The sequence below is a fragment of the Mustela lutreola genome, chromosome 17 (genome assembly GCF_030435805.1).
Source record: "Mustela lutreola isolate mMusLut2 chromosome 17, mMusLut2.pri, whole genome shotgun sequence".
In the NCBI taxonomy this organism is placed as follows: Eukaryota; Metazoa; Chordata; class Mammalia; order Carnivora; family Mustelidae; genus Mustela; species Mustela lutreola.
Genome location: NC_081306.1, coordinates 4054181 through 4076985, shown reverse-complemented (window position 1 = coordinate 4076985; position 22805 = coordinate 4054181). Strand labels below are relative to the sequence as shown.

Here is a 22805-nt window from a genome sequence, read left to right as displayed (position 1 = left end):
AGACATGCTACATGCCCAAACAGCCAGAGCAGTTTTTGGAGGAAAAGAAATAACGAAGAATAGTAACAGCAATAAACCTAAAAAAGAAAAGAAAGAAGAAAAAGACAAAGGGAGGAAATAACATGAAAACAAAAACCAGAAAAACAAAGTAGAACACTTATAAAGAGTGAAAAATATTAAAAGTTACTGTTTCATATGACTAAATAAGTCATGAAATAAGGCTTTTGGTAAATCTAGTAAATAACAAAATGGTTATATACACACACATGCATGCACACACATACACACACCTGTACGCACAAATGCATGCATGTATACACACATACAGACACACGGGTGCACACATGTGTACAGCTAACATAGATGATTTGTTATGAACTTGGCACTTTGCAGACTGCTTTATGTGCATTACCTCATTTACCCCCACAACGACCCTCTGAGACAGCACGGAGGGTTGAATAGTGTCCCCCCAACATCCACGTGCACCGGGAACCTCAGAATGTGACTGTATGCGGAGATGAGGTCTTGGCAATGTAATTAAGGTAAGAAGCAATCAAGGTACGATCCTGCTGGGTTAGGGCGGGCCCAAAATCCAATGGGAGTCCTTAGAAGAGACAGAGAAGGACCCAGAGACACTGAGAAGACATGTGGAAGATGGATGGCACAGACTGGAGTCATGGTGCCACATGCCAGGATCAGGAGTCCCCAAGAGCTAGGGGCAAGGAAGGGTTTCCCCTACAGCCTTGGAAGGAGCTTGGTCATGCTGATGCCTTGATTTCTGACTTGTGGCCTCAGAACCATGGGAGATTAAATTTTGGTTGTTTTAAGTCACCCAGTTTGTGGTAATTTGTGCAGCAGCCCCAGGAAAGTAACACAGACAGGTGCTTGGACCCTTCTCACCTTCCAGAGGAACAGATGGAGGACCAAGAGACGATGTTTCACCTTCCCCAGCTGCATTCTTTTTAGTTCTTAAACACAAAAACATTCATTCTCCTCCCTTAAAGTCTAATTGATGTAACTGGTTTATAGGAATTGAAAATCTGTGCCCTTAAACATTTGTTTTTCCCTTAGAGATTTAAAGTCTCTCATCCAATTCCCAGATGTGAGTCAGTTCACAGACCTAAATGTCTGTGTGTGAACGGAGGCCAGGTCATCTGGGACAATGCTGACAGAACACCGCACCTGAGTGTCCAGGCCATGATCTTCACTTCCTCCCAAAAAGCTGTGGCGATTTACCCACGGAAAGCCTAGAACATTTCCAGTGACTCTTCAACATGGACTCTGAGCAGTTGTGATTCTTGAGGATGCTGCGTTCTGTTGTGGCTGGGTGCGTGGAGCAGAGGCTTGGAAAGCCCACGCGAGAGAGACACATGCGATCTTCCCCAGCTTCAGGTGAATGGCTCTCCAAATCCATCTGGTGGTTCTTCTTATGGTGCCTGCCAGTTTAGCTGGAAATACACCCTCACCAAGTGGCCCACACTCCGCTTGACTCTCTGGCCTACGGAGTTGACATTGTTAGGGGAACAAGGAAATGGAAGCCACTGGGACTCTTTGAACGAAAACAGTAAACCCAAAGCCATGCTTTCTTTGGGGAAATCTTGAGACTGGTTTAAAAGCACCAGGAAAGGCTGTGGGTGGGGGCCTCCCCCAGAACCCACGAGCTCCGTGCATCCGGGTGAACTCCACACGAGAATCAGAGCTGCTGCTGGGGGCAGTGGCGGAGGCGTCCCTCCGAGGGCTGCTGCACGCGGACAGCTGGGGACTCACAAAGGGTCCTAGGAGATGTGGGGAGGGCAGGGAGCTGGGATCACACGGAGACTCTCTTTACAAAGCTACTGGGATCTGCTTTTGTGACCTCTTGGATAAGTTCTCTTTTCCTTTAATGGAAAACCTCCTTCAAATTATGACAAAAACCCCGGGAGTCATTTATTTTTGACATTTATTTCACAGACAAATTTTCAAGTGGACATCTACGTGAACGTGAGTACGAAACAATGAAGAGACATACATTTATACCTGGAATGCACGCAGAGGCCAAAGCGAATAGGTGCACAAGCTGCTCACACACGCCTTGCATTTGGGGCTTCCCCATCTCCTTCCTAGTGGAGTCTCGTCCGTCACTGGGCATCAGATCTCACATATGGGTTTTCTTCCCTCCAGCTGCTTGCCATCGGCTACCAAGGAGCTCCAGGGGCTGAGTGATGTGTCCTTTCTCCTCACTGTGCAAGCTCCTGGGCTGCTCACGGCCTCCCTCTTCCTAAAGTATGAAGTGGGTTCAGTGTGGCCTGGATGCCGCCTGCCACCGCGGACCAGGCTGGCTACCTGGTCTTAAAGCCTGCAGCCTCACTAAACATTAGAGCCAGAGCAGTCTTGGCAATCAAGTTCAGCATCTCTCCAGATAAGGAGCACCAGCCCAGAGAGGCTGAGGTTTGTCAAAGGACGCTCAGTAAGTGATAGCAACGAGGCGGAGATGTGTCCTTTTCGGCTTCTGGTCTAATGCTCACTCCCCTAGGGCAGGCTGCCCAGAGCGGTTTAAACGTATGTGAAGCTTCCTTCTTTAAAGAAGATTTATGGACAAGTAAGGTTGTATGTGTAATAAAATCACTGGTAGGAACTGGAGGTATTCGTGGGGGTAACAAAGCAAGTGTAGGCAGGGAATACAAGCCAGTTTCCAAATGCCTTGGGTAAGATGTCAGAGAACAAAATACCCAGTTGTTCATACTGCTTTTAAAAAATAGCATTTGGGGTAATTTTCAAAGAAATCAGATGGGATTAAACAAACAGAGGTTTTAGGTAGTTGGTTGAGGTGGCTTGTATGTTTTCTTGAGCTTTCCAGCAGCCAGAACAAAGAGAAAAAAGCAGTAAGTTATAAAAATCACAGTGTTTGTAAATCCTTTTTTTTTTTTTTTCCTGTTTAGGGTCAGAGCTTTCCCTGGTACCGAGACCCAGAAAAAAAACCTTTTCCTATGCATCTTCATGAAGGCAATGCTATGTGATATAAAAGGTATGTTATTCATTTTGACTTTCATGCTCCAGTTGAGAAAGACAAGATGCAAGTTGTCTCGGTCGAAGCTGGTGGGCAGGACCTTCTATTTCTTCGGCCCAGAGACAGAGTTCGTGAAGGCAACTTAACCCACGTCTGGGAACATCGGCAGGGGAACTCGGGTTCTAGCTCTGTGTAGCCCCAGACAAATGAAGCTCACACAGACTCGGTCTGCCCCACTTGAGATGGAATGGGTCCTGCACTGTTCCTGCCGTTAGGGACGCTGGGGACGCAGAGGTATACAATTCAAGGCAATTCAGAAAAATGCTTTTGCAGGTGATAGTGATTTTCTCACAGTGGAGTCACCGACATTTTGCAAGTGACACGAAGGTAACGCATTAATTACCTTTGCTGCAATGCCTCCTCTGTCGTACTGCCAGGTCCTTGAGCACGGGCACCACGTCTCTATGTTCGCATCCCCTTACTGTGCCTGGAACACGGCCTTACATGGAACAGTACTTAATACTTAGGAATAAATCATCTACTTTCCTGAATCATGCTTCCCATATAATTGTCAATCCTGTGTATGTATTACTACATGGTGATTTCTATTCATGGGCATCTTCTCTAGGGCTGGATTTTCAGAACATCTACACGATACAAGCACACGCCCATGGGCACCGCACGCATCTCACTGTGCTAGGCGCACTAACGACATAACACTGCACTTAGCCATTAGAAGTCTATAATTCAGACCACACGCAGGAACACAACCTACTGAGGTGTGAACAGTCATAACATCTTCAACAAATATAAATCACAAACGTGTATCAATGTGTACCTGAGTCACCTGCCTTCCAGCAGGCCACACCCTATTCTGTCACCATGAACTGGATTTCTTTCGACACTGCCTACCCTCCTTGGAACTCTGAGGAACAGGCTTGGAAAGATTCAAAGGTACGCAAAGGAAAAATATGATCTCCAGAGGGTTTCAAATAAGAGAGTATCTGACAAAAGCGGAGAGAGGTCAGATCAGAAGAATCTTCACGCAGCCCTGACTCTGGCTGTCCTTCCACCAAACTCAGGACCTCCCCTCCCCAAAGCAAAGCTGCCCCAGGTTGCTGTAGTCATGGTATAAATGTCACTGGCCTCGTCCTGGAGCAATCAGCCTTGGAAGACCAGATTCCGTGGTTTTATCTGTAATTTCCAGAAATCTATTAATTACCTCCCTGCTTTTTTCCTCCTCGTTTTGACTCTTCCTTCAATACCTGTTGGGTTAGTGCTAGGAGATTATTGAAGAGATTTTTTAGACAAATAGGTAAATGAAGAAAACGACAAGTGTTCTAGATTGGAAGTTTCTGTAAATCCATTTTCACTCAGTCAGCTAAGTAAGCTATAGAGTTATATAAATTACTCTGGGCTCTACAATCAGGTTGATGATCCTATGGATGGGCTCGGAGAAGGATGACGTATTTAACAAACAGCCCCAGAGGTGGTGGTCTGAATGAGGGGGCTATCTGATCTAGAGCAGGCCTAAGGAGTCTGACTGGTCTTAGAAACAGTGAAGGTGTCTGGTTTCTACCGCACTTCTTCTGTACTTCCTTAATGTTTGAGAAAACTATTATTATGGAACATTATGCTAAATGTGGGGTAGGGAGGCATAAAATATGCCAACATGCCAGTCATGTTCTAGGGAAGAACCAGAAGAGTGGTAGGGTAGAACGTGTCTGAGTTGATTCTACTTTATCTTAATGAGACACACCACAGGCATGCATCCTATTTAATCTGGAGAGGGCCTGGTAGTTCAGGAGAGTCAGATGAGAGCCCCCAAAACATCTAAGAGATAAGTGTAGGACTTACGAGAAATGTTAAGAATTGAATTATTTAGAGGCTGGAGAAGCAGTAGCCAAGAAGGTTTCGGTCCAGAGAAGGTCAGCACAATGGGTAATCAGTTGCTTCTCATCTCTATGGAGGGCCAGGCAAACCACATTTGGCTTCAGTGACAATATAGGGACTCCACCCTAGCTGTGGGAATCGACTTGACACCAAAGTGTATCGTGCAACAGACTTCTCAAGGAAGCTGTAAAATCTCATTATCCCTTGTATCTTCAAGCCAAGATGCATGTGGTGTCATCCTGATCAGAGCCTGAAAGTTCTACCCCCACAAGAAATCTGGGACTGAGCTGCATCCGGGTTCCCATGTGGTGGACAACAGGAAACTTTCAGCATGCTGGGTCTGCTTGAAAACAACTTTCAGCTACGTGGAGGGACCTTGAATGTTGCTGGACTTGGCAGTCCTATGGCAGAGGCCTTGACATACCAAAGGGACTGTCATTCTGAACCCACAGGATGTCTTCTCCTCCTTGCTAAGGGAGAAGTTGAGAGGAACAGACTGGTCACGTTAGAGGCGGAGGTGAGAATACGAGGCGGGCTCCTAGTGTATTTGTATTCTCAAGCTTGTCTTGGGAACTACACTTCATAGCTAGGAAAAGACTGCTTCCAAGGATGAGGCTGGGGTAAAATGGCTAATGGGGCACGTAGGAGAAGAGGTCAACGTCAAAAAGTTTTCCTGAATTCATCAGTCTTTCCCTTAGGCAGGTTCTCTGGGGAATATGTGGATGGTGGGTGCGGCAGAAGCTTTTCTCTGGAATGAACTTCCCGATGTTTGGTGAGGACAGAACTCTTACTGAAACGTTTGCCACACTGGGTACAGCCATAGGGCTTCTCTCCAGTGTGTGTCCTCCGATGCTCTCGAAATCTTGTACAGTTATTGAAACTTTTCTCGCAATCCACACATTTGTAGGGGTTCTCGCCCGTGTGGACCCTGCGGTGGGCGCTGAAATGGGAGCTGTTGGTAAAGCTCTTCCCACACTCCCCACACTGGTAGGGCTTCTCTCCAGTGTGGGTTCTCTGATGTATGATGAGACTCGAGCTCTGACTAAAGCATTTTCCACATTCCCCACACCTGTAGGGTTTCTCCCCAGTATGGATTCTCTGGTGGGCACCGAAGTTGGAGGAGTCATTAAAGCTTTTCCCACAGTCAAGACATTTAAAAGGTTTTTCTCCGGTGTGGATTCTTTGATGTCTGATTAGGCTCCTGCTTCTACCAAAGCACTTCCCACAGACACTGCATTTATAAGGATTTTCCTTCTGGTGGGACATCCGGCACATAAGACGAGCATTCCTTCCAAAGCTTTCTCCGTATTTGAGCAGCCGGTAGGGTCTCTTCCCCATGAAAGGCCTCAGATGCCCTACAGCTTTCCCTAAATCTCGTGATTGAGATGTCAGCTTTCCCTGTCTGATGCCTTGGAGGGTTTCCCATTGTCTTCCTGAGATGCATTCCCTTCTACGGTATTTACCTGGATCAGCGTTCTGGGAAACGACCCTTTTGGACTTTTCTATTAATGCCCCATGCTGCTCCAAGTCCTTATAGATGACCTGTGTTGTAACCTTGATACTTCCTCCAATTTCAAAATCTGGAAAAAAAAAAAAAAAGATGATAAAAATTCTAGACCAGTCCTGTATTAACATAAACAACATAGCCAACAAGGCTTTGTGTGTTGGGATGCCTGTGTACTTCTCTGGTGTCTCGGGTCCTGTTACCATTCTGATTCATTGTCCCTTCTTTCCATTCAGTGCCACGAACAGCCAATAACACCTCGTACATAGCAGGCCTTCAGGAATGTTTTCTGAATGGAACTGAAAGCCAAGCTGTTATTCCCCATCCAGACCCAGAGTAACAGGGGCCAGCTTAGTGCTCTCCCTGAAGTTCTTCTCCCACTCCCCCTGCTTTCAAAATTTCACATCTGTGCGACAATATGCTGTCCCGGTGTTCATAGCAGATTCTAGCGATCAGGTTCCAATTCCTCAATGACTTCTGAGTTCATCGATATCTGATCATATCCTACCCAAGGCTATTTCTTCCTTCTCCTCCCACGTTCCTGGCGCTGTTTTCTCCAGCTGTCTCACACACACACCTGATTCAGCCTGACTCTCCCCATTCCCCACGCGGGGACCGCCCTGCCCTCACTCTCTCTACTGCGTCTACGTCTCACTATGTCCCACGCTCACTGCAAGGTGCACACCGGAGGCCAGCCTTTCCGGGAGGTCTTCTAGACTGACAGGCTTTGGAACCCCACAGCTCTGGTTCTGATTCCATCCTGGCCACTTATTAACTGTGGTTTTGTATAAACTTTTTATTATGTAAAATTCAAGCATACAGAAAAGCTGAGACTATAGTAGGTGAAAGGAATTTCCGCGAATCACTCACCCCACTTAAGTGATGATCTCTTCGTGGCCAATCTAGTCTCATCTCTAGTCCCGCCCACTTTCTGCTCCTTTACCCAGATTATTTTGAATCAAGTTCTCAACATTGTATTACTTCATCCAGGTCTGTTTGATGCCCAAACCCTGTTCTTTTTTTTTTTTTTTTTTTAAAGATTATTTATTTATTTATTTGACAGACAGAGATCACAAGTAGGCAGAGAGGCAGGCAGACAGAGAGGAGGAAGCAGGCTCCCCGTGGAGCAGAGAGCCCGATGTGGGGCTCAATCCCAGAACCCTGGGATCAATGACCTGAGCCGAAGGCAGAGGCTCCAACCTACTGAGCCACCCAGGCAGCCCCCAAACCCTGTTCTTAAGCATTCTGCTATGCTGTCTTGCTCCTACTTGCCGGTTTTACCATTCCTGTCCTTGCATACACTGAGTTGAAACTGCTGATATCCCTCCGCCCTCCCAACCCAAGTAGGGCGGCTGTGGTGTGGGCTGGGGAGGGGAGAGCAGACATCCATCAGTCCATTAAGTTCAGTGAAAGTCCCAACAATGCCATCTTTCATTTAGCAATTCTTCTGAAGCGTTCTCTTTGGGTCCAACATTGTCCTGGGATTTGAAGGAAGTCACAGCCTTGTGGTTGGCTCAGATAGAGTCTGACAATTTAGTGACAGGTCTGCAGCTTGATTTACAGAATGAGACTCACAAGGAATGGTACCAAAAGACTTTGTTTCCAGGAGTCAAAACCTGGGTTATATAGGACTTAACGATTTCAGCCTTCAAACCACGATTTCTCATATGAACACTAGCAGAAAGCACATGTAGGCCCCTTCTCTAGCATTTGTTTTGAGTGAGCAGACAGTGCAGAAGGAAACCGTAACAGGTAAGGACAGAAAGATAAGATGAGCTCAGACCGAGGATGGCTGTGGAACCTTAATACAAGACTGATGGGGAAACCTGGTTTGGAGACTTTTACAAAAGTCTAGACAAGAGAAAGAGAAAGGCTAAACCTCTCTCACCACAGGTAGTGGCTGTGGTGACTAACAAGGGGACAGACGGAAGCTCTACAACAGCTGAGAAAAATGTGTTCTCTGCTTGGATGTAAATAATCAGAGAGAAAGCATCAAAACGTCTCTAAAGTTTTAAGTCTGGGTATGGGAGGACACAGGGAAGAGCCAAGGTACAGGAAGGGAGACCGTGATTTTAGTTGTGAAATTTTAAGTCCGGGCTGCTGTGGGGACAGATGCCCGTGAGGGCACCAGCAGTCTGTTGAAACGTGCAGTCAAGTCTCTCTCTCATTTTGCCTCTTTTTCAGATGATATGAAACATTGACCCATACAGACAAAATGGAGGCTGAGATCCCAAGGACTGAATCACTAGAACGTCAGCAACTTCCTTGAATAGAAGCACCACGAGAAAGACACTTTGTTTTATTCACTGCTAGATCCCCCATTCCTCACACAGCACAGGCTCCTCAAACACCTGTTTAAGAAATAAATACCCATGGGTGATATGCGGAGAGTTACTGATTCTTCGGTAAATCACCCTTCCCCCTCGATGGTCCTTACCATTTGGGCTTTGCAGTAGACCTGGAGGCCCCTGGAACTCCGACTCTTGCACAGTGTCCTCTTCACTCATTCTCTCACTGCCAGAATCTTCTACCATCGCCTCTTGTGAGGTCTCCTCAGGTTCCCAGCCTGTAGGTTCCTGGGGTTCAATTTCAGTATCCTCTCCTTCTTGCCCTGAGGGTGATGGGATTTCTTCTGGAGTGCTGGCGGAAGGGGCAGGGGTCCGAGCGTTAATCAGGGCATCCATCTCCTTGTAGAACGCACAGGACTCCAGCACGTGACCGTTTTTCACCTTGCGGTAGCTCTTCTGCAGGCTTTTGAACTTGGTCCGGCACTGCTCTGGCGTCCGGAGGAAGCCACACTCCCGCAGTTGTTCTGCCACGGCGCCATACAGCTTGCTCTTCCGATGACAGGCTTGGAGAGCTTCATAAAACCGAGTCTCACGGAGGATATCAAGAAAAGTTTTGGTTTCCTCGTACCCCCAGTGCACACCTGCCATGGAAAGAAAAAGTGCAAGGACATAAGACATAAGCAGCCTCGAAACAGAAGGGGTAAAAGGAAACAGATCCCCTTCATGGTGGCAACAGGAACCATGACCTGCTGGGGGAGAACATGTGCAAAAAATCGAGGGTCTCTATAAAAAAACCTGTAATTTACTGAAAGACATAAATTAACTAGAAAAAATGGAGAGACACTATGTTTCCAGATAGGAAGACTCAAGTTGTACAGATTCAGTTCTCAAATGAATCTATAAAGTCAACATCCCAATAGGATTTTTAAACTGAAATTGTTAAACTGATCTCAAAGTTTATTTGGTAGAGGAAGAATGTAGTCCCTCCGATCTGCCACTGCAACGGCGATTAGCCAAGGATACACAGGTCTTTTCTAAATGGTTAAAACTAACAGACTAGGACACTTTTTTAACGAGTCTTCCTTGAAGAGCAGAACTACATCTAGAGTCATTTTTGATGTCACTGAGTCCTCTACTGTAAGAGATGAAATGACTTGCAAGACAAGCAGATGTTCTGAGTCTATGGCAGAATCAAACTTTTCAGGACATGTCTGAGAAGTTTGTTAAACCAGGCTTTTTGTCTGTTTTGTAAGCAGGAAGAAGTCACTTCTCTCCTCAGTCTTACCCCGTGCTCTCCTCCAGGCCTAGCTTGGGACCACCCTCCTGTCTATGGATTTCCAGATTGGGGAGCACCTGTCCATGCACAATGTATCTTCCCTGTGTTTTCCTGAGCTATCTCTTTTGAATAGATACAGTCATGAGTGGACCCCCAGCTCTCCTAGCCTGATTTATTTTTCCACTCTAAGAACTTACCATCTTTTAAAAAATATTATTATTTATTATTAGATATGACTTATTATAAATTATATTATAATTATATTCATATACAACTACATATAAAATTATATAAGTAATATATATATTATATATCACATATAATAAACATAATTATATTTATATAATTATAAATTATAGATCATATTAATATAAAATTCATAACAACAAATTTATTATTAATTATTATTATTAGAGAGAGAAATAGAGCATGAGTGGGGGCCAGAGGGAGTAGAAGAAGCAGACTCCCTGCTGAGCAGGACCCTGTGGGGCTCGATCCCAGGACCCTGGGATCATGACCCGAGCAGAAGGAGGACACTTAATTGACTGTGCCACCCAGAAGCCCCTAGAACTTACCATCTTTTCCCAAGGTAGAGTGGAGAAACTTTCCTAATAATAGTGACGCCTGGCTATGTCTCACTGAATTTCGCCAGAATAAAGTCTCTCCTTCTCATTTTGCCTCTGCCTATCCTTTTTTTTCATGCATATCACAAAGAATTGAGATGTTTGTGTTTAACATCTGCACAATGCCTTTCTCAATTTTTATCTATTACTTCATTTAAAACTAATGATCCTGGAATCCTGTCAGGTTTTACTGATGAGAAAACGGAACTTCAGAGTACTTACAGGATGTGTCTACTGTCACCTAGTTGTTCACTGCTGGGTTAGTTCTGCATGTCCCCAATTTCGACATAAGATTTTGTTTATATTGTATGTGGTATATCTTTCCCCATCTTTTAATTTCAAGGTCTTTGTGTCTTATACTTCACACATATCTCTTGTAAGCAATACTTCATTTTTTTTAATGATTGATGGTCTTTTAAGTCTATAACTAATGACATATTTGGATATATGTCTACCATCTTACTGTGTTTTCCATTAGACTCATCTACTTTGTGTTCCTTTTTCTCTCCTTTCTTGTCTTCTACAATTACAATTTTTTACTTTCTTCAGCTATACAGTCTTTTACTGGTCATCCTAAGTAGTATAACAATGTATCTTTGCCTTATTATAATTCAACACAACTGGCTGGTTTCTACCAATCCTCAGATGAGGGCTCTCCAGAGTCCTTTGACTTTATTTATCTTCCTTCCACAGGCTCCAAATACTCCAATCCATGCTGTGCTCTAGCCCAAGAAAGAACTGTCACAGCCACTGCTCAGACTGCACCAGGGGCAGCAGCGGACACCTGAGAGTACGTTCAGTGATTAGTGGCAAGGTGCTCACGGCAGCACTCCCCAAATTAGGCTGCCTCTGGTCTACTTACTCTATTTACTATAAGCCCATATAATCCATTTTCATACCCGAAGGAAAGAGCACAATTCTTACCACTCAGGTTCTGAAACAAGACAGGGGCACCACGAATCTCAGACTTCCGGATAAATTCAACGCCCATTTCATCACCATCAGATTCTTCTGCGGCATCTTCCTCCTCCACCAAACTGACCCGTTCTTTAGCACCGATATCAACTCTCTTTAGTCTGGGGAGAGAGAGAATCTCCTTTGGCTTATCAGCAGATGAAGCATGGGCTGCAGGGTTCAACAGAGCGTCCATGTCCTCAAAGAAGGCACAGGGTTCCAGCACATGGCCATTTCTCACCTTCCGATAGCTCTTCTGGAGGCTTTTGAACTTGGTGCGACACTGTTCTGGTGTTCGGAGGAAGCCACACTCACGAAGCCACTCAGCCACAGCCCCGTACACTTGGCTGTTTCGGGGACAAGCCTGCAGCGTCTCATAAAAGCGAGACTCCTTGAGAATGGCAAGGAAAGTCTTTGTTTCCTCATAGCTCCAGTGCACGCCCGCTATCTTCTCATCTTCCAAACCCCAGTGCTGCTGTTCGCCCCACACTCTCCCCGCTCTGCGCGCAGGGATCTGAGCCGTGTGAACTGGCTTCTCCTTGATGTGGTTGCTTCGTAGAATAATACTCCTTTTGTTAGAAGAGTGCAGACCCAGGGTCCATGGCTCCTTTCTTTGCTCCAGCTGGGCAATCTTGTTAGACACAGACACAGTACCTCCTGCGAGAGAAACACATTTCATGTTAAACCAGAGGTCAGAGCTGCATGCCCTCATCTGTGGCTCTAGCAGGCCCTCCTGGACACTTGTCCGCACCTATCCTCGAAACGTTTTGTCCCCTCTCGTCTAGAGCCTTCCTCAACCATGACAGAGCACAGCATGGTCATTCTTACTACCGATGGTATATTTAGAGTTACCCTTATACCTCTCTTCTTTGGCACAATCATCTGCTAACTTACACTATCAGGTTACTTCTCATGTATATACCATTTCTTTCTCTTGCTAGTTCTTAAGGGAAAACCTTTAAGGGTAAGAAACATATATTCTATTACCTGTGACTCCCTCTCAGTGTCTAACATTGTGCAGGGTTCAGCATCTGCTGTAACCAGTATTTGTTACTCACGGAACCAAGTGTGCTCATACTGGTCCCCACACACTCCCACTCCTACCCCCACCCCAACATATGCAGGTACACACACACACACACACACACACTGGGGCTAGGACAGATACATCGAGAATTTGGGTATACGTGCGGCAAGGTTAATAGGAAAGAGATGGAAGAAGAAGGAAGCACACAGACAGCTGTTGCCTCATGGCGCTGTGGAGATCGACATGTCTTAAATGTGAACCCTGACCCCCATACACCCTGCTTTACTTTTGACCCAGAGGGATGTTTCTTAATCTCTGAGCTTCGGTTGCCTAGGGAATGCTGGCCCCTATTCCCAGAGATGCTGGGAATATTAAATAAATGAGCGTCTGTAAAGTACCTAACACCCAACAGGTATGTAATAAAATTTGATTTTCTTCTAGATAACACAAACAGAAACTTCACGGAATTGTCGAGAAGAAGCAGCATCACATCAAATCCTTTCTGAAAGAACTCTGGGGATGGAGATTGGCTGTTTATTTTTACATGAGAGAGGTAAGTGTAGAATTGATGAAAGCTTGAATATCTAGAAAGGCCAGGCAGATGGTGAGAAGGTAGGCCCATGGTGTCTGACATTTGATTTTTCAAGAGACACAGGATATCCAGATTTACAGACTAAGAGCAAATTAAAATGCTGAGCAAGGCCAAAATATGTGTATAGGCTAGACTGAGCCCATAAGCCGCGAGTTTACAACCTATGATAAAGGATTGGGGCAGGTATCTCTGGTCTGGGTCTTTCTACATATCTTCACAGTTGACCCTCGAACAAGGGCGGGGCTAGGCAACCTAGCCTATGCAGTCAAAAATCCGTGTATAACTTCTGACTCCCCCAAAACTTAACTACTAAGAGCCTACTACTGACTGGAAGCCTTACTGACAACACAGTCCACTAACAAGTATTTTATATATTATATATAATTACATACTGTATTCCCATAATAAAGCAAATTAGAGAAAAGAAAATGTTATTAAAAAAGTCATAAGGGGGCGCCTGGGTGGCTCAGTGGGTTAAGCCGCTGCCTTCGGCTCAGGTCATGATCTCAGGGTCCTGGGATCGAGTCCCGCATCGGGCTCTTTGCTCAGCAGGGAGCCTGCTTCTCCCTCTCTCTCTGCCTGCCTCTCTGCCTACTTGTGATCTCTGTCTGTCAAATAAATAAAATCTTTAAAAAAAAAAGTCATAAGGGAGAGAAAATATATTCACAGTTCTATACATATTTACTGAAAAAAAAAATCCATGTAGAAATGGACCTACGCAGTTCAGACCATCTTATTCAAGACTGTACGTGTGAAGGTGCTGGTCTATATCTGAATTCTCCGAGGATGATCCCCATCCCACTAGAGGGATCTCACACCTGACTCAGGACTCTCACGCAGCACGCTGCTAGGTCTGGGTGCCGTGTAAACTGGGGTCACGCTAGGAAGCGCCCGTGTGTGCAACCCAGGCAGACGGCTGGAATGCCTGCCACTCTGGGATGGCCGCCTTGCTACCACTGTGTCATCAGTGCCACCCTACGTTGGTCGTTGTTTTTAGTTGCCTTAATTGCTTTCTAATTATAAATAATCCTTGGTGTATCTTTATTTGCTGAGTTGGCACAGCCTGTTTTATAATCTCTATACTTTGGTATCTATAGGTAGTGTTGTCCAATAGAACTTTCTGGGATGACAGCAATGCTCTGTAATTGTGCTGTTCAATACAGCTGTCAAATATCCTGACAGTGGCTACAGCCACTGAGGAACTGAATTTTTAACTTTATTTAATTTTAATTAATTGTATAAAATTAAATTGCCCTGTGTGGCTAGTGGCTACCCTATTAACACATGTTTATAGCCTCTCTAGTGTGGGTTAGTACACATGTTAGGCCTGTAATTTCCTTTTCTTTTTTTTTTTTTTAAGATTTTATTTATTTATTTGACAGAGATCATAAGTAGAGAGGCAGGCAGAGAGAAAGAGGGGGAAACAGGCTCCCTGCTGAGCAGAGAGCCCAATGTGTGGTCCCAGGACCCCTGGGATCATGACCTGAGCCGAAGGCAGAGGCTTTAACCTACCAAGCCACCCAGGTGCCCCTAGGCCTGTAATTTTATTAATAATCAGTCCTCAACTTTTAGCTTATGTATGAATGAACTATACTTATGTCCACTACTAATGCAGTGACAAATCCTTCAGAAGTTTGCCTGTAAAGTGATACAACAGTGGTTATGTGTGCCTGTGATTTTGTGCTATTTAAATTATTCACAACACACTTGTATTGTATTGAAATTATCTTTTTCCTTCCATCTGTAAGATTTATCCATTCAACAATCATTTGCTGGCCCTCCACCCATGCGTCTAGCTGTATGCAGAGTGTTGGGTTAGTGCAGGTAAACAAGGGCATATCATCAAAGACCTTGTGACTTTACAGAGCTCGTAGTCTCATGGGTATGTGTAAGCTTATATTTAAGTAGTATGAACGTGAAAGTTGTATAGAACACCTCGCCAATGTTTTCACCCCTACGTCAGGAGAATACGAATATATTTTAAACTGGAAGAAAGGAAGGAATGAGGAAGACAGCACGGAGAAGTGGTCACTAGGTCTGGTGAGCCGGCCACAGAAATGACCGGACAATCCGCAGAGGTCCTGTAGGTGTGGACAGTCATAGCTATTGTATCATCAGTAGAAATAAAGATATCAAAAATCCCCCAATTTTTTATGTGAAAAGGGAAAGAATCCTTACCCAGGGAGACCATGTTCCCAACACTCTCTTTCCTAATATCCCGGTACAGGTCTCTGTGAGCGGGAATCTGATGTACGCTCTTTTTGTAGGAAAAACCTCTCGCCATGTGGACATCTTTCACTGGTCCCTGTAACAACACTAACAGCAATGACTACCAAGATAACCATACGGGTCTTCAGAGGATGAATGATCATGGAGGAAACAAAGAAGGGCCCCAAAGAAGAATTAAAATCAGGAAACCAAGTGTGTAGGATGTGCCAAATGAAGCAGAAGATATTATAAAGAATCAAATCCAGCAAGGAATCTCATTAATCAGAAGTCTGGGTCCAGTCTTCTCTGTAAAAGGAGTCAAGGGGGAATAGGCTCTTGGAGGAGTATAAGAGTTTGAAGACAGTGAAGGCACAGGAAATCATTGGGACTGAATACCCTAGGAAGGCAGAGAGAAGGTAATGTACCTGAGACACAACAGGTAGTCGTGTGGTTGTTACTTCCTGATCCATGTTCCATTCATTAGCAGGAGCAAGAACCCAGGGAGAAGGCCGAGCTGTAAGAAGAGAAAGAAACAATCAGGGTTCTGGGCTCTGGACCTTTAATCCACGCAGCCTCTCCTTTTAAGAAATGAAGATGCATAAAAATCCCCCAACAAGTATAAATTGATCATTTCATCAATGAGTTCAGAACAATGCCTGAACCATGGTACCCTGAAGCAGAGCTCATATGTGTGAATGCTTTTAGGGAGTTAGCAGACAAAGTGCATTATGAAGGGGGCCAGGTAAGGAATGGGGGAACTGAGAGCACATACACCACGGAAAGGGTACACAGCCAATGCCCACTTCCACTTAATGCTTCATTGGGAAACACTGGGCCTGCTATAGTTAGAGCTACTCATATTTTCAGGAGGAGACAGAAATCTGGACTTTTGTATAAGAATCTCAAAAATTTTAAACCTTGAGAACTCCAAACAAACAAATGATAAAACCCCAAACAAAAACCCTCTGTAGGTAAAACACAACAAGTCTGACTTGACATGTGAGTTATCAGTTTGTAATCCCTGGTATGAGTTGATCAATTCTTTAATATGCTAAAGAAGTTAACACACATAGATACATAGTCCTGGACACACAAGCAAATACATAGTACACTCCCTCAAAAGGTAAGAGGAAGATATATACACATACATATAGCACAGTCTGCGTCTAACTGTCTAACTTCTACTCTGGAACTCGCAATCTAGGGAAAACTTCCAGAATGAATATTACTGTGATCAAGAACTTAAGAACTTGCTCCACTACTCTCTAAAGAAGCAAACTGGATCACTTCCCTAGAAATGTATTACAGATATCCCCTGCTTTTCGAAAGTTCCTGTTATGCCACTTTGTTTTTATAAAAGGCATACATTAGTAACTATGTTTGCTAACTAAAAGAAATCCAAAAAAGGATTTTCACGTTTGAAAAAAAAAAAAAAAAAGGTAAAAAGCGCAGATACTATTCAGTGTCTGCTTCTTAGTGAGCTGTTATGGAGACAGGGGGAGTGGCCGGCTACAGCGGCCCTGTCCTGCTAAGCACCTCAACAGAACACACTTTTCCACATTGTGAAAGCCTTGTCACCCTGGGATGGCGAAATCCAGAAACACCATACACTTATTGGACTAAGCTTATCAGCTAAAGTAACTGACAGCATGTAATCCAGGGGAACTCTGAAATCCAGAAAACATCTGGATTTAATCTTTGTAATGATTTCTATCACAATATGAATTTCAGGAAAGATAAGGAGGTTGAGTACACAGCAGTAAATCCTGCCACTTGGTGAGGGGTGTGTAAAATCTGTCTGAGATTTGAAGTTTAAAAATAATCGTGCCATTATGGGAGAAAGGGAACTAACATTTATTGACCACTATATGTACTGGTCTCTTCACGCTGCTTCTTTTAACCTACATTAACACCCTTATTATTTTCCTTTTACAAATGACAGGACAGGAAGTTTGAGAAGTAACCTGACCAAGGCCACATAGAGAATGGATGGCGGAGCTAAGTTTTGTGTCCTGGTTGTCTGCCTAATCGCTGAACCTGTGTGTGTTAATGCTCCTTTCCATATTACTTGCCCAAGGACAGATAGACAGAGATACAGAGACAAAAAGATATGAGCCCAAGCCTCCCACTGTGGGTTCAGTGATCTTCCCATCCCCCTCTCTCAGCCTGACACAAGGCGGGGGTCCTAGAGATCACGGAGCTCCAGGTGTTCAATTTCCTCCTACATGACTTATTAATGTCCAGGCAGCAAGGAAGCCTGTGCTCCCTCCTCCATGAAATCATCTTGTTTACTGCTCTCATATGCTACTTCTGTGATGTCTCACTTGGGAGTCAATTTTTTTTTAATAATTTTTTTTAAAGATTTTATTTATTTATTTGACAGACAGAGATCACAAGCAGGCATAGAGGCAGGCATAGAGAGAGAGAGGAGGAAGCAGGCTCCCTGCGGAGCAGAGAGCCCGATGCGGGACTCGATCCCAGGACCATGGGATCATGACCTGAGCCGAAGGCAGAGGCTTTAACCCACTGAGCCACCCAGGCGCCCCAGGGAGTCAATTTTTTAAAGTAAATATTTTGGGGCACCTGGGTGGCTCAGTCGGTTAAGCGCCTACCTTTGGCTCAGGTCATGATCTCAAGGTCCTGGGATGGAGCCCCGCATTGGGCTCCTCACTCAGCAGGGAGTCTGCTTCTCCCTCTCCCTCTCTCAAGTAAATAAATAAAATCTTAAAAAAAAAAAAAAAAAAAAAAAAAACCTTGTTTCCCTTTCCAAACAGTTTTTAAAGTTGTTTATAGTCAGCCAAAAAGACAGACACATATACACAGCAGGACTGAAAAACACATGCTGGTTATGGAATGGAGATTCTTAAATTTCATAGCAAGACCTGAGGCCAGTCTGGGAAAGTTTTCCCAGAGTCCATCTTTAAGATGCCTCTTACTTATGCTGTACATATTACCAACTCTTGAAGTGAATGAACCCTTGCTCCCCAGATATTCAATTTATTTTCAAATACATATTAAGGGGATCCTACTCTAAGCAAGTCATGGTGTTAGGGTTATAATATGCATCTGCCATGATCTCTGCCCTGGGAATGCTCCGAGTTCTTCTTACCATTCTTGGGTAAGGGCCGATGCTCTCTCTTTCGGTTCAGCTGCTCTTCGTGTCCTGAGTGGAGGCTTCTAGCTTCCTCCAGAGACACCACTCTGGGTTGGGTCTCCACCTGCTCTGGCTGAAAGTCTGTTACCTCCCATGCTGCTCCAAGGGGGACCTGCTTCTCCGAGTGCACAGGACTGCTGACCTGGGAAATAAAGCCAATGCCATAATGGAAAGAGGGCCAGAGAGGGCCAAACTTCCCCCAGAAAGAAATCAAAGAAGGATAGAAGATGTGAGAAGGAATGAAAATTTCACTCCATTCCCAATGGAGTGTCCAAGGGCATTAGGTGAACAGTACTGTCCAGAAGTCTAGGGATAAGGCAACAGGAGAGTGCTCTTTATTAGTTTACAGAGGGGGAAAAAAATCTATCAAGAGTAAAATACACAGCCTCCTTATTATTAGAATAGATACTACGTCCTTGCACAGAGCAGCGAAATAAATTCACTAGTGAACTGAAAATATACAATTAATTTCCACATGTAGTGGATATCCCTGACCAACACAGCAGCCTGCTGATAGGTCTTTATACGAATGCAAATCCTGAGCAAGGTGAAACTGCAAATCTTGCAGGATTTCATGAGGTTAATGAAAGGGCTGTTGAAAACAACTAGAAGACCGAGAAATACCACTGACGAGCGAAGATCTGCTGGTTCAACTAGAGAAGAGTGACCAGGATGATGGTATTGAGGGCCCCTCAGAAGACACGCACTGGAAGAGTAGAGAGGACCCTGGGATAACTGATGAAGTCTGTGCTTGCTTTGTTTGCAAAAAACAGCCCTCTTGAAAATCAGGCTGCCAAAGTCCAACCCTGCAAAGCCTAATGTATTGTTCTCTCATAGAATTTTTGGGAAATATTACACAAAAGACGTGAACAAACACTTAGAGGCACAGTGTTTAACTTCATTTGCAAAACCCTATTTCAAGCAAGGTTTGTTTTGTTTGTTTGTTTTTTTTTTCCTCCCGATTTAATATGAAATTCCGATCCTCTTTCGAGTCACTTTAAAGGTCTCTCATTAGTACCGTTTCTCCGTCCATAAGCCCCATCTGCAAGGCATCCGTGCCCCCCCACACCCCACCCCCCTGCACTTACCCATCGCCTTCTAAATACAACTATTTGGAAAATCCTCTCTCACCTGCTGTCTTAGCCTTCCAGTCTCTTGCTCCAAATGTACGACCAGGGCCACCGCCTCCTCTCCGCTCTCCGGACACTGCTTCTGCGCCCACGCCTGAATCTTCTTGGGTAAAATGGTGAGAAATTGTTCAATCACCAGCAGCTCAAGGATCTGCTCCTTGGAACGCATTTCGGGCTTCAGCCACCGGCAGCAAAGTTCCCAGAGTTTGCTGAAAGCTTCATGGGGTCCGGTCACATCGTCGTAACAGAACTGCCGGAAGCATCTGCGAAGGGTCTCGGCCTCGGCGCCCTCCGAGCCTGCCAGAGCGGGTTCCGCGGCCCACTCGGGGTCCTTCTCCACCTTCATTATGAAGCATCCCTCCACCTCCAAGGGAGCCTCATCGGTCGGAGGGTGCAGCGATGCGGCCATGCTCCGACCCGGTGGTCAACCTCACGTCTAGTTCCACGGAGACTCATAAACCTCCGAGGCTTCTCTGCGTAACGACCTTTGGAAGGGGGACGGCAAGGAAGTGAAAACACGGCCGGCGGCCGCAACGGGGCCCTCCGGGGGCGCTCATCAAATCCATCCTAGACGCTGGAAGAGGGGAACGTGTACCCTAAGGTCCCCAACCCGGCCTCTTCTGCAAACACGATGTGGTTTTCCAGGATGCATGTCTTTCAGGGCAGTGTCCGAAAGGGCAAGGCCGGGGAACCGGGGGGAAAATCGGGGGTGGGGGTGGGGGGCAGAAGGAGGGGTGGGCGGGGGCGGCCGGCCGGCCGGGAGGGGGCTGGGCCCCGCGGAGGCGAGGCCCCGGGTGGGTGGGGCCGCATGGGCAGGCCCCGCCCGGCCCGGGGGTTCGGGGTCCCAGGGGCGAGGCTCGGCCCGCGCCGCGCGCCCAGGCCGCTGCGGGTGGCCTGGTGGGGCCGGCCGTGTCCGAGGGCAGCGCGGGGCTCTTTAGGGCCCGAGGCGGTCCCGACAGTCCTCAGGAGCCCTCCGCACGCCACGGAAAAGACCGCCAGGCGGTTCGGCCCCTGAGGGGAACGGCTCCGCGGGACCCCGCGAGCCCTCGGAGGGGACGGTCGTCGGCCCCGTGCGCGGCCTGGTCCGCTCCGCCCGCGGACTGCGCGGGGGGCGCTGGGAGCCGCGGCCACGCATGCGCCGCCCGCGACCGCGCGCCGCGGGGCCCGGGGAGGCTTCCTCGCGGGCGAGGGGCTGAGGGAGAGGGCTGCGCGGTGGACTCTCGCGAGAGCGCGCGGCGCGGCGCCCCCGCCGCGGAGGGACGTGAAGAACGAGGAGGGGCGTGGAGAGGCTTCGCGGGGCGGAGGGACCCACAGCCGGTGGCCGGGCGGACCTTGTGCGGGAGAAGACGGCACAGTGTGCAAAAGGAGAGTGGGAGGCTTCCCTCGGCCGCGCAGTCTGGGAGGCGGGGCGACGTCTCTGAGGTGAAGGACGCTCCTGGGGAGGCGCCGCAAAGGCCTTTCTGCAGCGGAAAAGGGAGAGGGAGCGGGGACTCCTTTGCTTGGCGGAGGGGTCTGTCGCAGAGGGCGCACGCAGGCTTGCGGCGTCGTCGGAGGGCGGCGGCCGTCGCGGACTGCTGCCCCTGCCAGGCGCTCGGTCCCTGCTGTGCCCCTGCGGGAGCCCCTTAGCGACCCAGTCCCGTCCCCTCGGGGCAGCGCGGGGCCGCCCCAACCGTCCTCCAGGGGAGAGCCCCTGAGGCGGCCTGGGGGTTCCCTGTTGGTTCCCCGTGGGGATCGTTTGGGGCGGTGCCACCCGGGCCCCCCAGGGCGGCGCGAGGACGCCCCGTCTGTACCCCGCTGCGAGAGGATCTGGTGGCCCCGTTCCGTCCCCCAGGGGCGGCGCGGGGGCGCCCCGTCTGTCCCCCGCTGCGAGAGGATCTGGTGGCCCCGTTCCGTCCCCCAGGGGCGGCGCGGGGGCGCCCCGTCTGTCCCCCGCTGCGAGAGGATCTGGTGGCCCCGTTCCGTCCCCCAGAGGCGGCGCGGGGGCGCCCCGTCTTGTCTCCCGCTGCGAGAGGATCTGGTGGCCCCGTTCCGTCCCCCAGGGGCGGCGCGGGGGCGCCCCGTCTGTCCCCCGCTGCGAGAGGATCTGGTGGCCCCGTTCCGTCCCCCAGGGGCGGCGCGGGGGCGCCCCGTCTGTCCCCCGCTGCGAGAGGATCTGGTGGCCCCGTTCCGTCCCCCAGAGGCGGCGCGGGGGCGCCCCGTCTGTCTCCCGCTGCGAGAGGATCTGGTGGCCCCGTTCCGTCCCCCAGAGGCGGCGCGGGGACGCCCTGTCTGTCCCCCGCTGCGAGAGGATCTGGGTGGCCCCGTTCCGTCCTCCAGGGGCGGCGCGGGGGCGCCCCGTCTGTCCCCCCAGTGTGGGAGCACCTGGGGCAGCCCCATGCAGATCCGCAGAGGCAGGGCCAGGGCGCCCCATCTGGTCCCCGCCCTCCTCCGCGGGCGCCCTGGTGTCGGCTCCTTCCCGTACTCCTGGGCCGGCGTGGGGACGCCCCGTTGTCTGGGGGTCCTACCGCCCCAGCTCCGGGGGAGTTGATGTAGCTGAACGTGAACCGAGGGGGGTCTTGGCCCAGAGTCCCCGCTTCTCCCTCCCCACCGCTGTGGTTGCTAGGGGGAGCTGTCATCGCCGCCCAACTTCGGGGAAACTCGGAGCCATGCCGGCCCCCCCCCATCCATCCCTTTACTGAGGAGGTGCCAGGCAGGGTTTTAGGCACTTAGCGTACATCCATGGGCAAAACACAAAAGTCCCCGTCCTAGGAGCAGGTGGCCTATTACAAGAGAAAGCTTCGTGACTTTTTTTCTTGGCAGAAGTCTTAGTCAAAACTCGGGCTACAAATTCCAGCAGCCCAGAAGCGAGGAGTAGCGTGTATGTGACCGGCATCAGGTGACGGAGGGTCAGAGAGACTCTGCGGGACACCTAGTGTACGCCAGGGGTTATCTTTGCCCAGTTTCCTTTTCTTTCTTTCCCTTTCATGCTTTTTGAGCATCTATTTTGTGCTCGGTAGGCATGATGAAGAGGTGAGCAAAAGCAGGATCCATGCCACTGTTGCGCTTCCAAGTCTGTTGGGAACGCCCGCGTGAATCAAATAATCAAATAAACCAAGGTAGAATTGTAACAGCAACAGGTACTACCCAGAAGAGGAACATGGTGGCAGAATCTGTGTATATTAGAGGGACTT

At 47.9% G+C, this 22805-nt stretch overlaps 1 protein-coding gene across 1 annotated transcript; it reads right to left on the bottom strand.

The window, feature by feature from the left end:
- Positions 1 to 1925: 1925 nt before the first annotated feature.
- Positions 1926 to 20333, bottom strand: ZKSCAN2 (zinc finger with KRAB and SCAN domains 2). The gene is made up of 7 exons (XM_059154925.1): positions 19637 to 20333; positions 18461 to 18647; positions 15777 to 15865; positions 15322 to 15448; positions 11495 to 12181; positions 8821 to 9312; positions 1926 to 6459 (listed from the first exon to the last, which is right to left on the bottom strand). The coding sequence occupies exons 1-7, from the start codon at positions 20042 to 20044 to the stop codon at positions 5540 to 5542; spliced, it is 2910 nt and encodes a 969-aa protein (XP_059010908.1). The 5' UTR covers positions 20045 to 20333; the 3' UTR covers positions 1926 to 5539.
- Positions 20334 to 22805: the final 2472 nt, after the last annotated feature.